Here is a 14,913-nt window from a genome sequence, read left to right as displayed (position 1 = left end):
TTTAAAGGAATATATTTATATATATATATATATATATATATATATACTCCGTAACTTGGCTTTTATGCTTTTAGGGCAGCATCACACCTCTTGTCCATTTTAAAGTTCTCTCAGAGAAAAATAAAGGAAGTAAGGAAACCAATGTGTAGTCAAATAAAGCAATCAAATCCCCCACTACAACAATGCATCACAACCAGGAAGTGATGTCAGCTGACCAAACACATCATGTGAAGTGTAAGGTCTCTTTCGCATTGTTTTGCAAAGCAATGGAAAACAAATGTTTGATGATAAAGAGGAATATATTAGTAACAAATTACCCCAAATAATATAGAAAATGTATTGACAAATGGCTGTGATTACATTGCAGAAAACTGAAAAGGCAAGCTTTAGTTATAGTTAACGCTAGTTTTAGTTTCTGTGATCTATAATTACCATGATGCTTAATTAAAATATAATTTGAGGAGCATCAGGAGAAATGTTGTCAACAGGATTTCTGACCGAATTAAATTCAATGTGAAAACTGCTTGTTTGGCTATTTCACAATTTCTGATACATGTCGTCTATGTGCTTATTTTTTTTTGTTATATTTTTCAACGCATAGTGTTCACACAAAGCTTGCCTTATGTTAAAGAGTTCAACTAAGGGATAGCTTAAAAGGATACAATTTCACCACATAAATTACATAAATCCAAACATGCCTATAAACTGACTGTCATATTTCACATATTTTTAACTTGTAGTGTTGCATATTTAAAAAAAATAAATAAATTAGGATTTATTAAAATATTTTGCCTTCAGCATATGTATTAGAAAAAAAAAACTACTGCAATGAAAATACAATATATATAAATTGTATATAAAACTACAACACATTTTTTGGAAGTCGTATGTAGAAAAATCACCAAACTCTATTTTCAGACCCAGTGGAATGTACATAAATATAGTGCCAGAGGTATTCACTAATCTATGAATTGTTGAGAATTCACAATGACTTTCAAGTTTAAGGCCAAAATAACAACAACAAAAAGTTTTATTCAAATTAATTTGAATTCCCATGCATACACAAGCTAGATAAACTCAGAAGCCTACCCTGTGAGTAAATGTACCCCAAATTGGTTCCCTTATAATGATCTTGGTCTGCCTTAGCAGCAATAATTTACTTCAAACAAGTTCAGTATGCTGTAAATTACAAATATATATGTAATATACACACACAGTTTGGTAAGAAATATGAAAGATGATACTTTAATAATTACATAAAAACAAATTAAACAAATGTGGTGGAAGCTCGGTAGAAATTAAATTTAGTAGGCCGAGATTTCCACGTGGCATATGTGTATGTTGGTGTATCAGTTAGTCAGTTACACGTAGCTAAGATACAATCAACAGTGTACTGAGCAAATGCAGGAATGCAGGAACTGAAAACACTTCCCTTCCTCCATTGTTCTGGGTGAGCCATGTGGTCAAACAGGTAAGGGAAGTTAGGCTTTGTTCAGCTGATTGGGTAAAGAGTATATGTGGGTAGAGTTAACTATAGGAGGAGCTATAGGTCTATATCATGCATTTACAAAGTCAGTTCTGGGCTCAGACTGTTTGTTGTGGTGACGCTAGTCCATCTGAGCCCCGGTCGGTGAATCGAATAAAGATCTCTTCCTCCCTGAAGAAACCTGTGTCCACTTCTCTGTGCTTGGCTTCCGTCACAAAGAGATTGCCTATTTTCTGATATTATATAGGATGCATTTCACCCAAACAAATGCACTAGCATTGTGGGAAGGTGTGGTGTCTTACCCAATTACATTCTGGAAAGATATGCCTAGGTAGTTTGTGCACATTTCTTGGAAACCCTTGCCCAAGGAGAGCTACCCACATATGTGTACACATCCTAAACTTATCATGTGATTATGATTACCTATGATCATTTACCATATAGTTACTTATTACTTAAGACATAGATCTAACATGGCCATTACATGTTTGTCACCTACTCTACCCTATACCTGCAACAAAAGTCCATGACATATAAATCAGAGCATATAAATGTGCAAGAGGGACACATTAGTTTTTGGGGTGTGAGTAGGGTTGTGGCCAGGGAAGTGGCTGTTCTGAGAAATTTTAGATGACTTGTAGCAATGTATGGAACTGAAATGGAATTTAGAACAAAAACAATGTATCCTACATACACAGGCTGATTTCTACATACATGTATTAGAGTTTAGAGACAATACTGTGATAGATTACTTTGATATGGAGCTCTGTTATACTCTCGGACACACCAGCAACTAGACTACCTAGAAAAGTTAAACATTACGCTAGTAAAGAGGGACAGAGGGATTTGGACCCAAAATAGGAACAGTTCCTCCCATATAGGGACCCATGGGAGGTATGCTAAAACCATCTAGCTTGGACGACGGTCCATGCACTTTAAATTGCACCTTTCCTTTTGCCAGCAATGACTGGCACTTGTAGAAGATTGGTAATGGCCACTATATTAATCAAATATTATTTTTATATTGTAGTCTTTATATATACAAGTTGCTACATAATATGTTTTATGCTTTTTCTACAGTGTTATGACTACATAGAGGGCTCGGTGGCAGGAGATTTATGTGAAGATTTATGTGTTACACATCAGCTGGTTTACAAACACTGCCTCTATTACCACCCAGGAAAGAAAGTCATTCAGGCTGATTGGCATGGCAGTTCTATAATACTGAAATCAAAATCTGATGCCTTCTCAAATTTTATGGAACCTTTTCTCCTAGAAGAATCAGACAGTCAGACAATTTCTGATTCAGAACTTCTAGTAATGGTGGCGGTAGAAATAAAAAATGTCCTTGGTTTGGATCTACCAAATAATACCATATTACCCATTATGTCAGAAAGGAAAAAAAGTCAGAACTGGAAAATAGACTTGGCCAGTATGTGGTCTTTATTTCAACAAGAAGAATACCTGCTCTTCAATTTGCTGCAAGACTTTAGCAGGCATGTCTTACACGTGATTGGTACTTGTGGCCATTTCTATGCCGTGGAGTTCCTTAGTGCTGGACACTCTTGGAAACAGAGCCTATTTAACCTAGAGGAAGTTATTGGTCAGTGCAACAGTGGCCATAAAAGATTGAATGCCCTCCTGGATATTGCTGTCAGTTTCCTAGATATGGTTCATCAATTTGACAATGATTTTTCTCATCGACTTCATCTTTGCGATGTCAAACCAGAAAACTTTGCAATTAGAAATGATCTCACCGTAAGTTTCCCTCATAAATATCAAAACACTAAATTATATCTTGCATTTAATTTGACAACATGCTTTTGTTATTTTAATGAATTATAGCTAGCAAATGATTTCAGTAAATGCAGCAGACCCCCGGTAAGTTTTCAAACCATTCTTAAGCAGTTTGACTACTTTCAATGCATAGGTGCCAGGGCACCATGGGTAGCATGACCACTAGTGAACTATATTGTTGGTGCTTGGAGTGTTCCTTTAAAGTTTAGAAGAGTAGCTCACAGCGAAACATTGAACGCATTGTTTTTCTTCTGTTACTGGATCTAAGACCTTATTGCTAAACATCTCAAGTAAGGTTTTCTAAGTAACAGGAGTAACTATGTTGTCTGGCTGGATTTAGCCTCTTGCAAAGAAAAGGACAACATTTAATTGAGTAGTTTGGCCATTTTGTAATTGATCCACCAGTTTGTCAAGGTCTCTGCTCCTTCCTTTCTAGGACAAGGATTAGGGTCACTGACCTACCAATGCTCCCAGGTATACACATCTTCTCTTTGTGATTCCACCAATAGCTTCATTGTTGTCCACTAATACAATAAAGATGTTCCTGTGTTTTTTTTTTACTTCACCAGATTAATTTTGTAAGTAGCTTAATAAAGTGGTTTTGGTGCATAGACCCTGTCCCTGCAGGCTGACAGATGTAAGCACTCCAGTTTGTGAGAGGCGAAAATGTTTACATTTGTCACTAAGGATGCATCTAGTGACTGTCATATGTTTTATTATGTATTTATTTATTACTATTTTATTATTTATATGGCGCTAAGGAATCTGATGGCGCTATATAAATAATAAAATTATATATATATATATATATACACTCCTATCTCATATCAACATACATTGTAAGCTTTTATGAGCTGGGCCTTCAATACCTCTAAATATCATCTCCCGTCTATAATTGTAAAGCATTGCTGAATATGTTGGCACTATATAAATGCTATTAATAGAATATATACTTATGGATGTATTGCATTACAGTAAAGAATATGTTTGTTTGTTTTTTTTACTAACTAAATTAAAAGATATTGTAAAAACACATTTGTGCAATCATATTGACACACATAGGAACTTAGTAGAGCAATATTCACACACATTACAATACTTTTGTTTTTTCAATATATTTTAAATTATGACACCATTTTTTTTTTCAAATACTAAATAGTGCAATTCTTTAAAGAAGGCCTCTCTCAAATTGCCTGCTTATTGTGTAACTTTTTTTTAGTTCCACTGTATCCATTTTTTAAATAATACAGCCCCAAATGTTAAATGATAAATTATACTTTATGGGTAACTTGACAGAAGAATATTCTCTGTAACGGGAATAAAAAAAAAAAGAATACCAAGGTATGTGTGATAATATCATTATAGAAAGCCTTATCACACGCTTACCCAATGTGGAGAATAATGGGGATCAAACAGAAAACTTTGTTATAGGGATATTCTAAACATATTTTAATGAAGTGTTTTGTTGCATAAACCTTATCCCTTTTGTGAGGCATTGTAAAACATTGCCTTTCAGAGAAATGGCATTGTTCCCATTTTTCACTAACCACTCCTATAGGGACCGTCAGAGTGACTATGTCTCGATTAACTTTACATAATTTAAATCCATTCATAAACAGAACTATACATAGAACACAAAGTCATACATTTTGACTGGAATTAGACTAGATTTCGTCTAAGGCACATTTAAGGTCTTTTTACAGTGAGAACTTTAAGGATCTGGAATTCCGCCTGAAGCGATGGTTTCAACAGAGTCTGTACAGATGTTTAAACATTGTATGAATATTTGCAAAAACATAATATTCGGGGATATCATTTTTAATATGTGGGGTACCAGCTTATTGATCCAAGGAGACATCTGGGGTCGAAAAGCATTTTTTTTTTCCTAATTTGTTGCAAAGTTTGAATGTATTTCCAATTGTTGTTTTTGCCTTCTTTTGGATCAACAGCAAAAACAGATGTGAGAAAAGCTGAACATGAAGGACGCATGTCTTTTTTAACCTATGTAATTATTTACCTATAATAATAAAGTAAAAGGAAGAAACAGGCACTCCAAATTTCATATACTGTATATACTCGAGTATAAGCCAACCCGAATATAAGCCGAGGCCCCTAATTTTACCCCAAAAAACTGGGAAAACTTATTGACTCGAGTATAAGACTAGGGTGGGAAATGCAGCAGCTACCGGTAAATTTCTAAATAAAATTAGATCCTTAAAAAATTATATTAATTGAATATTTATTTACAGTGTGTGTATATATATATATTTTTTTTGTAAATCTTTCTTTTATTGAGGCACTTGTGAGGGGTACAGAATAGAAAAAAGGGGGAAATGCATGGGTAATCATCAAAGTGGATTAGTACAGCAAAAACAGTGTGCATTACATTTCCAGAGTGGTATTGCCTCATTTTTTATGTTTTTATAAGTCGGTAAACGGGAACACAATTTAAACAGGTTAACAGTAGATGCTATAAGACAGGTGTGACCTTATCAACATGAGCAGTTATACAGGAACGTACAGGCTGAATGACATGAGCTAGGGCTGATCCGTTAGAGCTACATAAAAACCCATCGGCACGAGGCCTAGTGCTGGTGCTGGTTGCTTGGTATGCAAATTAGGTTACCTTGCTGGTCTGCCTGGGCCCAACGATCTAAACATTTCAATGGTGCTTAACGTGTGACTGATAGGGTGGTGCGTTTTACAAGATACAGTTCAGTGCCTCTTGGTGCCAATCAAGTGTATTTCGAGTAATATCAGCATTTAATGAAAGGCAGACGTGTTAAACAGGACATAGCATAGCAAAGCTCTACCAGAGAGGGTATGCAAAATATGAGTTAAGTTATCTGTGTTTAAGTAAGGAGCTTGGTGTGTTACAATAGGCAAGCTTATCTCGCACCAGTGGAATGGTTTATGTTAGTACAGTAGTGGGTGTTACTGCAAACGCTTAACTACAGGCAGATAGCGGTTTCCATTAGTACTGTTATGACAGGCTAGACAAGCTAATCAAGCTAAACATTAGAGGCATGTTGGGCTAAGTTGGATATAACCCTGCCGGGATATCAATCCTGCCATCTCTAGCAGGATCGGTGCCAGCAGTTTTATATCTACATATTAAGAAAGCTAATTTATGCTCTAACAGGTACAAGTAGAATTGCTAAGGCAGGCTGGTGGCATAACTTATAACTATCTGTTAAGTTGCGGTCATAAAGTGTTAACTGTGAAAAGAAAAGGTTAAACATCACAAAGTATGTAAACGGAGTCCTCATGGGTAGAACCCTCAGGGTAATACAGGGCGTCTATTTCGGTTGCTTGAATCAGTCCAAGGCCTCAAGTGTGGCAAGTGTCCATGCTGTTGTTCAGCCCACCCCACTTGGAGGAGTTATGTTGTATTTTGCGCAGTTTAGTCCACTCGGTTGTGGGGGGCTGCCTTCTTGATCCGTCGCTCAATTGAGGCCGGGATCAGCTTCTCCATAGTGGGCGTTTTGACCTGTTTGGTGCTTGGCCCCCTGAGTTATGGTGCCCCCGGTGTTTCTCCTAGTGCGTTGCCGCTTAAGTGTCCCGTGTCTTCGGCCCGAGGCCTTAGCGGGGGCCCTTGCCACAGGTCCATTGACCCCATCTCCAGGGTCGTGGGCCCAAGGTTTTGCCGGAGTCCGGTTGTTCCCCTGGGTGTATGGGTGGCGAGGAGGAGTAATCCTCAGGTGGGCTCCCTGCTCGGAAGAAGAGTGGGGAGAACTCTTGGGTGCACGGGGGGGTCCCATGCGTTCTGCTGTCGCGCTCCGATGTTTGTTTTCTCTTTATGAGTATGCCTGCGGGCAGAGGATCTCTCCTCCTGCGGCGCCATCTTGGGGCTCCATGCCGTTTAGGAGTGAGGCGTCGGCAGATATGTTGCTGGGATTGCACTTGGCTCTGGTGAGTGCTCTGTTGGTGCAGCCACGCCCGGCGCTCCAACTGTGCCCAAAATGCATCGAAGAGAGCGGTGAGTCTGGCTTCGTAGTTTGGAATTACTGTATGGCGTTCATGTATCTCGCTCGGTGCTTGATCTGTCGCCATTTTAGTTGCGCCTCGTGTTTGCCTATCTTGTTGTTGTTTTGCCTCATATTGTGGGCTCTGTTTGTTGCCGCTTTTCCAGTCACTTGTTGCGGACCGAGATGACCCCCATCGGTCCAGAGGGAGGGGGTAGGAGGTGGTGCCCCCGAGGTATGTCCAACCAGGTCAGTCAGCGTGGGAAGCGGCCGTCTCCCCAGCGCTCAATCTCCGGTAGGCCTCAGGATACTTTTATGGGTTCCCGGGGTGGTAGAGGCTTGCCTTTGGTGTCTGTCGATTGCCCCGGGTGTCCCCAACATGTTTTCTCACCTCAGGTGGGCGACTGTGCATGAGTGCAGTGTGTATATGAGTGCAGTTTGTGTGTGTGATGCAGAGCCTTGGTGGGGGATGGGAATTTTTATTATTATTTTTTAATTATTATAATTGTAATATTTTTTTTGTTATATTAATTTTTTTTATTATTATTATTACTATTATTTTTTTTGGCTGTGGCTCAAAGTTAGAATGCAGGCCCAGGACTGTAAATTTCCCAAGTTCAAATACCCTGTTGGGCACTTCTGGGGTGACCACGTCTGGCCATCTGGATGTCAGAGTGTTTCTTTCTCTGGCTCTGCTTCTTCTCCCCAACTCCTCTCTGTTGGTGTTCAGTCCTTGGTCCCCTACTGTTCTATACTGTCTCCCTTGGTAAACTCATTAGCTCCTTTGGCTTCCAATATCATTTCTATGCGAATAACACGCAAATCTATCTGTCCTCTCCTGATCTCTCCACGTCCCTCTTGACTAGTTATTTCTAACTGGATTGCTGCCCACTTCCTTAAACTCAACTTGACCAAAACTGAAAGTCTGGTCTTCCCTCCTTCAAGTGTTGCTGCTCCTTTGGCTGTGTCCGTCCAAGTCAATGGTGCTACCATCAGCTCCACCACGCTGCCTAGGTGTTCGCTTTGACTCCGACCTCTCCTTCATCGCCAAATCCTGGCGCTTCGATCTCAAAAATATTGCGCGCATCCGACCCTACTTAACACCAGATTAAACTAAGGTGCTGGGCCATTCCACTATCCTTTCTCGCCTTGACTACTAGAAAACTACTAGATTAGTAATGTTATCTGCTTCTTAATGGCCTTACGTGCCCAACTTGCGCTGTTACAGTCCATAATGAATGCAGCGGTGAGGCTCATCTTTCTGCTCACACCTCCCACACCTCACCCTTCTGTCATTAACTACAATGGCTTCTTGTAAGATATAGGGCTCAATTTAAATACTAAGAATGTGTGGGATGTGCATAAGGCTATCCTAACTATAAGATAAGGCCAGGGAATAATGAAAGTATTTAAAAAATTGGGCAGACTAGATGCCGTCACATTCTATGTTTAGGCAGCATTTACATTTCAAAACCTGCAGGGTCATGCTGTAGACACCAGAACCACTACATTAAGCTGTGGTTGTTCTGGTGACTAAAGTGTCCCTTTAAAATCTTTATTTGCTTCTTTTATAAGCATTGGATTAGACCAGAGATTATCAATACATATGATACATAAGCTCAGAGCGACTGCAGCAGGTTGACTACCCGGTGCTGGATAAAAGGTGAGAATTTTGAATTTTTGAATTTCATTTTTTTGAAAAACAATGTAAGTGGAGGCCCATAATCTAAAAGTCCCCAGTCACACATTAACATTAAAAATAAATATATTTATTTTTAATGTTATAGTATTCCTTTACACTAACAGAGGATAACTAACATTTCCAGGTCCTGGTAAATTATATATAACTTGAGTGTCTTTATTTCATCTCTTGCTATAGAGATGAGAGCAGCTTTCATGTTAATATGTTACAATAGATGCTGTGCCAATTAATTAATTACACATTCCTCCATTTTATACTGCTAAGTACATGATAATCACTAAAGTATTATAGAAATAGCAAATCAGCCATAATCTTATAACATTGTCCTATCGTACAGAAGCCAGAACAGTTTCATAGTCTTGTTGTACTATGCATTATTTGCGCCAATTTTATAGTGTTATTTTACTCTTAGATGTCATGCCAATATTATAGTTTTGTTTGGCTTGTGTAACCATGACTACAAAGGCTTTTCCTGTAACACTACAAAAATTCCAAATCTGTCACTTCATATATTTATATTTTTTGTTCCAAACTCTAGCATTGAATTTTTTTAATACTTTCCTGGCTCATTAATCATGTTTACTTTGATACACTTACAAGTTACCCCAAATTATTTATTAATTTTAATTTCTCAGTTCCTGATATAGTAATAGATATAAATACCAGCGACAATTGATTAAGACTAAAATTCTATAATTCTTGTTATAGTATGAATAGCTGGGTTATTTTGTATTGCCAACTTATGTTATTTAAGGAGCTTATTTCTTCATTTAAGACATACGTTTCAATTAGATACATATTTTTCCAGTGTAGTTCATATGTTTTCTTTTTAGTAGTTTGGCACATCTTTTTCAAATTCTCCATTGCATCTTAAAATGATTTTGGGAGCATAATGTATTAATGTTCTGTTTTGCAACAGATACTCTTTTTTTGTTACTCATTCACAATTGGGTTACGGCTGGTATCAATAAGTAAAATGTCTTCCCTTAAAGGGGAACTCAAGCTTCCCAGCATTTTTAATAATGTGTTTACTTTTCCCTATATTTAAATAATATGTATTTCTGTGGTGTGAAAAATGTTACATGTAATCAACACATCCTTATCCTGCAACTGGGTGCCTCCATTTTAGCTTCCTGACAATTATTGTAATATGTACACAGAAGAGAAATTAAACAATGTTTCTATGTTTCCTCTTCGTGTGCACTGGTACCCTGACTTTTGCTCTGTTTGAATTGGATCATGTAGTCATTAATCATTAAAGGGACACTATAGTCACCTGAACAACTTTAGCTTAATGAAGCAGTTTTGGTGTATAGAACATGCCCCTGCAGCCTCACTGCTCAATCCTCTGCCATTTAGGAGTTAAATCCCTTTGTTTATGAACCCTAGTCACACCTCCCTGCATGTGACTTGCACAGCCTTCCATAAACACTTCCTGTAAAGAGAGCCCTATTTAGGCTCTTTATTGCAAGTTCTGTTTAAGTAAGATTTTCTTATCCCCTGCTATGTTATTAGCTTGCTAGACCCTGCAAGAGCCTCCTGTATGTGATTAAAGTTCAATTTAGAGATTGAGATACAATTATTTAAGGTAAATTACATCTGTTTGAAAGTGAAACCAGTTTTTCTCATGCAGGCTCTGTCAATCATAGCCAGGGGAGGTGTGGCTAGGGCTGCATAAACAGAAACAAAATGATTTAACTCCTAAATTACAGTGAATTGAGCAGTGAAATTGCAGGGGAATGATCTATACACTAAAACTGCTTCATTTAGATAAAGTAATTTAGGTGACTATAGTGGTCCCCTTAACCCCTTAAGGACACATGACATGTGTGACATGTCATGATTCCCTTTTATTCCAGAAGTTTGGTCCTTAAGGGGTTAAGGACCAAACTTCTGGAATAAAAGGGAATCATGACATGTCACACATGTCATGTGTCCTTAAGGGGTTAAGTTAAATTTAAAAGAAAACAGAATATCTCGTGAAGAAAATGCTACCACAAGTCATAGGTGATTTTCAATATTTTATTGAATGGATTAAATCTCAAAGAAATGTCAGCCTATCTGTAAATCTGTTTAAAATAATAATTCCAAAAGGTAAATATAAATGTTGAACCTTATCCAAGTTCTAGTAATTTAAGGTGTAATTGCCATTGTGATCTGGCAATATTTTGGTGTTGCATCACATTTTTGAAACCTTCAGTGAGAGATGATAGAAAAGTCTACATCAAGCATGCAATGTTATCACCTAAAGTCTGCGATTTATTAACCTGCTCCCAAATGTTCCCTGTGCATGAGAAACAGAAAGCTGTTTTTGAACATTCTGATGATGTTTTGTGCCTTGCATGGTGGAGTAAGGCAAGCAGCTTGGGACGTAATGGTAGAGGCTTGCGGGCTTTTGACACTGCCATCTTTCAAAATGCATACCTTTATGGCAGTGGCCATCTTGTAATGATCTGAAAAAATATTTCCCAATTATTTATTCCAATTCATTAGATGAAGCTCCTACATTATTATTATTATTATTATTATTATTATTATTATTATTATTATTATTATTTTATTACATCATGGTAGTTTTAGATTAAGGAGTGAGGAGGTAGGAGGAGAGATTCACTCTGGTGATTGAAGTGTTTGCAAAAAGGACATAAGACAGGTCTTCCCCTATCACATTTTAGTGATTAATAAAATCTCAATAGCAATTTGGAAAATGAAAACATAACATGTGGTCCCTTTAGAAAAGCATTACGCTGAAACATGGTATATTGAATATTATGGTATCTTGATACTATTTATTGTATGATGCTTTGTTATCCTTATTGTCACTTTTTGTATACTTTCTATTTCATTGTATTTTGGTAATGACGCTGTTTCTAATTATATAATGTTTAGTGTGCATCTCTTATATGATTAGATATTTGAATACTGTTCTGTCCCTGGCTATATTTTGTGTGCCCTCCTACACTATTTTGTTCCCACCTTACAGCTGCTTGGCACGCACACGCAGTTTTTTTTTTTTTTCCAAGCCATGCCATTTATCAAGTACTCCAAACTGAAATAAGCTAAGTCAGTTAGTGCCATTATGATAAGTCTAATCAAAGACAAAAGACTGCCCATGGTTAGACAATTGCTTAGATCCAGATCCGTGCTTCAACTCAATTTACATAAAAAACAAAGAATATGAAGACTCTGAGAACGGACAAAAGCTCAGAGAAACTCAGTAGCTTGCCCTTAGGTAATTCCCTACTCAGGTATCAAAATAGTTTTTTGTTCACTTGTGCGATTTCCAAGAGAACCAGGGCCGTCTTTAATTTTGATTGGACCCTGGGCAAGCATTTACTTGGGCCCCCCCGACTACATATAGATACACACAAATACACTACCTGACACACATGCAGATACACACTGACCGCATATAGATACACACAAGAACATACAGATACACACAGACACACACACACAGAGATACAAACACTGACATACATGCAGATACAAAAGGTACACACACTGACTACATATAGATACACCAACACACACACTGACACACATACAGACACACATGCAGATATGCAGATACAAACACTGACACATACAGATACACACACACAAACACAAATGGACAACATACAGATACAGAGACACATTCTGACAGACATACTGACACAGGCAGCCATACTGAAACACACATACACAAAGACATACTGAACCACACAGACATACAGATACACTGACAGACATACTGGCACATATACACACAGACATATGGACATACTGAAACACACATACACTGACAGACATATTGACAAACACAGACATACAGAACCACACAGACACTGACAGACTCACACATAGACATTCTGTCACACACACACACACACACACACACACACACACAGACAGACAGACAGACTCATGCACACACAGACATACTGACACACAGACAGACATTCTGGCACACATACACACAGACAGACATACTGAAACACATACACACAGACACTGAGAGACAAACACACATACTGACATACTGACACACTGACAGACATTCTGGCACACAGACATGTCTGTCTGTGTGACAGACATGTCTGTCTGACTGAAACACATACACACAGACACTGAGAGACAAACACACACACACACAGACATACTGACACACTGACAGACATTCTGGCACACAGACAGACAGACTGAAACACATACACACAGACACTGAGAGACAAACACACACACAGACATACTGACAGACATTCTGGCACACACACACACACAGACAGACATACTGAAACACACAGACACTGAGAGACAAACACACATACAGACATACTGACACACTGACAGACATTCTGGCACACATACACACAGACAGACATACTGAACCACACATACATTGACAGACTCACACACACACAGACATACTGACACACTGGCACACATACACACAGACAGACATACTGAAACACACATACACACAGATAGACATACATATATACTGACACACACACACACACTCAGACACTCATGCAAAATGTGATAACCACCCTCCAGTTTCTTACCTTTTCCTGGAGGGTGGCTTCCCTGGGGTCCAGTGGGCTGGCTGGGGTGGCTGGGAGTTAAGCTCTCGCTCTCTCCCGGCCTGGCCCCCTTCTGAGCAGCTGGTCCTCCTTCCTCCCGCGCGGTTCCGGTTTCTGTGGGAGGAAGTGACGCGCGGCGGTCACTTCCTCCCAGACGGCTGCCGAAAAGCAAGGGCCCGGTCGCGCTGTTAAAGCGCCAGCGCGCCCGACCGGGCCCCTGCTAACACAGGTCCACCGGGTGGCCCTAGGTGCATGGGCCACCCGATGGGCCCCCATAGTTTGCGGGCCGGGGCAAACGGAGCAGCTGTCTTGGGCCCCCCAGCAGGGACAGGGCCCGGGGCAGCTGCCCCGTGTTAAAGACGGCCCTGAAGAGAACATATTCTGTAGCATATCAGACTGATCCCACACATAAGGCAGCCCAGAGCCAAAAAGCCAGCAAGTTTTCTCTGCCCAAGAGATCAAGCCCAGACAAAGATTTCGGCCTTCATTGGGCCTCGTCAGTGAGGTGTAGCTGATACCCCTCAAGGCACAGAGAGTTACATCAACATACAAAAGCTCCAATGCAAAAGCTTGTGCTCAGTCACCCAGCAACTGGGTATGATATTTAAATTAAATTATTCAGAGTAGTTTTGTACAGAGCAGGATTTGTGTTTTCTCTATCCATTTATTATTAATAAATTACTTTTTTTTTCTTTTTTTTAGCTTTTGCGTATATCCTGGTAAATTGGCATCTCAGTTTGCCTATAAATGCCTAATTTGCCTGGTAAGGAAATATTTAAATCAAGTGAACTCTGAGATCATTGACGCTAAGTGTTTAAAACTGTTTTAAAGATATTTATTCCCGATAACAGTCTATGAAAACCTGTAAAATCTGTTGGCTAGTTCCAAGCTTAATTTTATGAGATGAGACCTCCATAAGACAAATTAATTCCATCTGTGGATTTTATGTTTCCTTTGGGTTCACTCCAATTTTAACTTGCGTTGTGTTTTTTTCAAAACAGCTGTAAAAAGCTCTATATCCAGGATGGCTCCTTTGTGAATTGAACTATGAAGCCCTCTAAAAAATTATTCTTTTACAGTACTGTTATTTTGGTTAATGGTCGCAGTTAATGGCTCTTTTATTCATCCTGTGTATATCTTAGCTGAAGTATCAGCAAACAAATCGCATATCAGCTGCTAAGGATGATTTGTGGTTTCCCTACAATTCTAATATGCGCCTTCTTCAGTGTAACTTGTGATCAAGGTACCTACCGTTTAGTGTTTTCTAGACAACTATTCCAACTCTCAACAGTATATGTACTTTAGTGCTAATATCATTAAATTTGCTTGTTGGTTTTCATGAGAACATTATTTTATGATTTAGTGCTGCATATTTGTTTGTAAAAACAATTGTAA

General features: G+C 38.7%; 1 protein-coding gene across 1 annotated transcript in view; it reads left to right on the top strand.

Moving 5' to 3' along the window:
- DIPK1C (divergent protein kinase domain 1C) overlaps positions 1-14,913 on the top strand; it is a 51,967-nt gene that overhangs the window by 24,574 nt on the left and 12,480 nt on the right. Inside the window, exon 2 of the mRNA XM_063450480.1 lies at positions 2,567-3,244. Within this exon, the coding sequence (XP_063306550.1) occupies positions 2,567-3,244 (678 nt within the window). The remainder of the gene's footprint in view (positions 1-2,566; positions 3,245-14,913) is intronic.

Source organism: Pelobates fuscus, chromosome 4 (genome assembly GCF_036172605.1).
Source record: "Pelobates fuscus isolate aPelFus1 chromosome 4, aPelFus1.pri, whole genome shotgun sequence".
NCBI lineage: Eukaryota > Metazoa > Chordata > Amphibia > Anura > Pelobatidae > Pelobates > Pelobates fuscus.
This window is presented reverse-complemented; position numbering and strand designations above follow the sequence as displayed.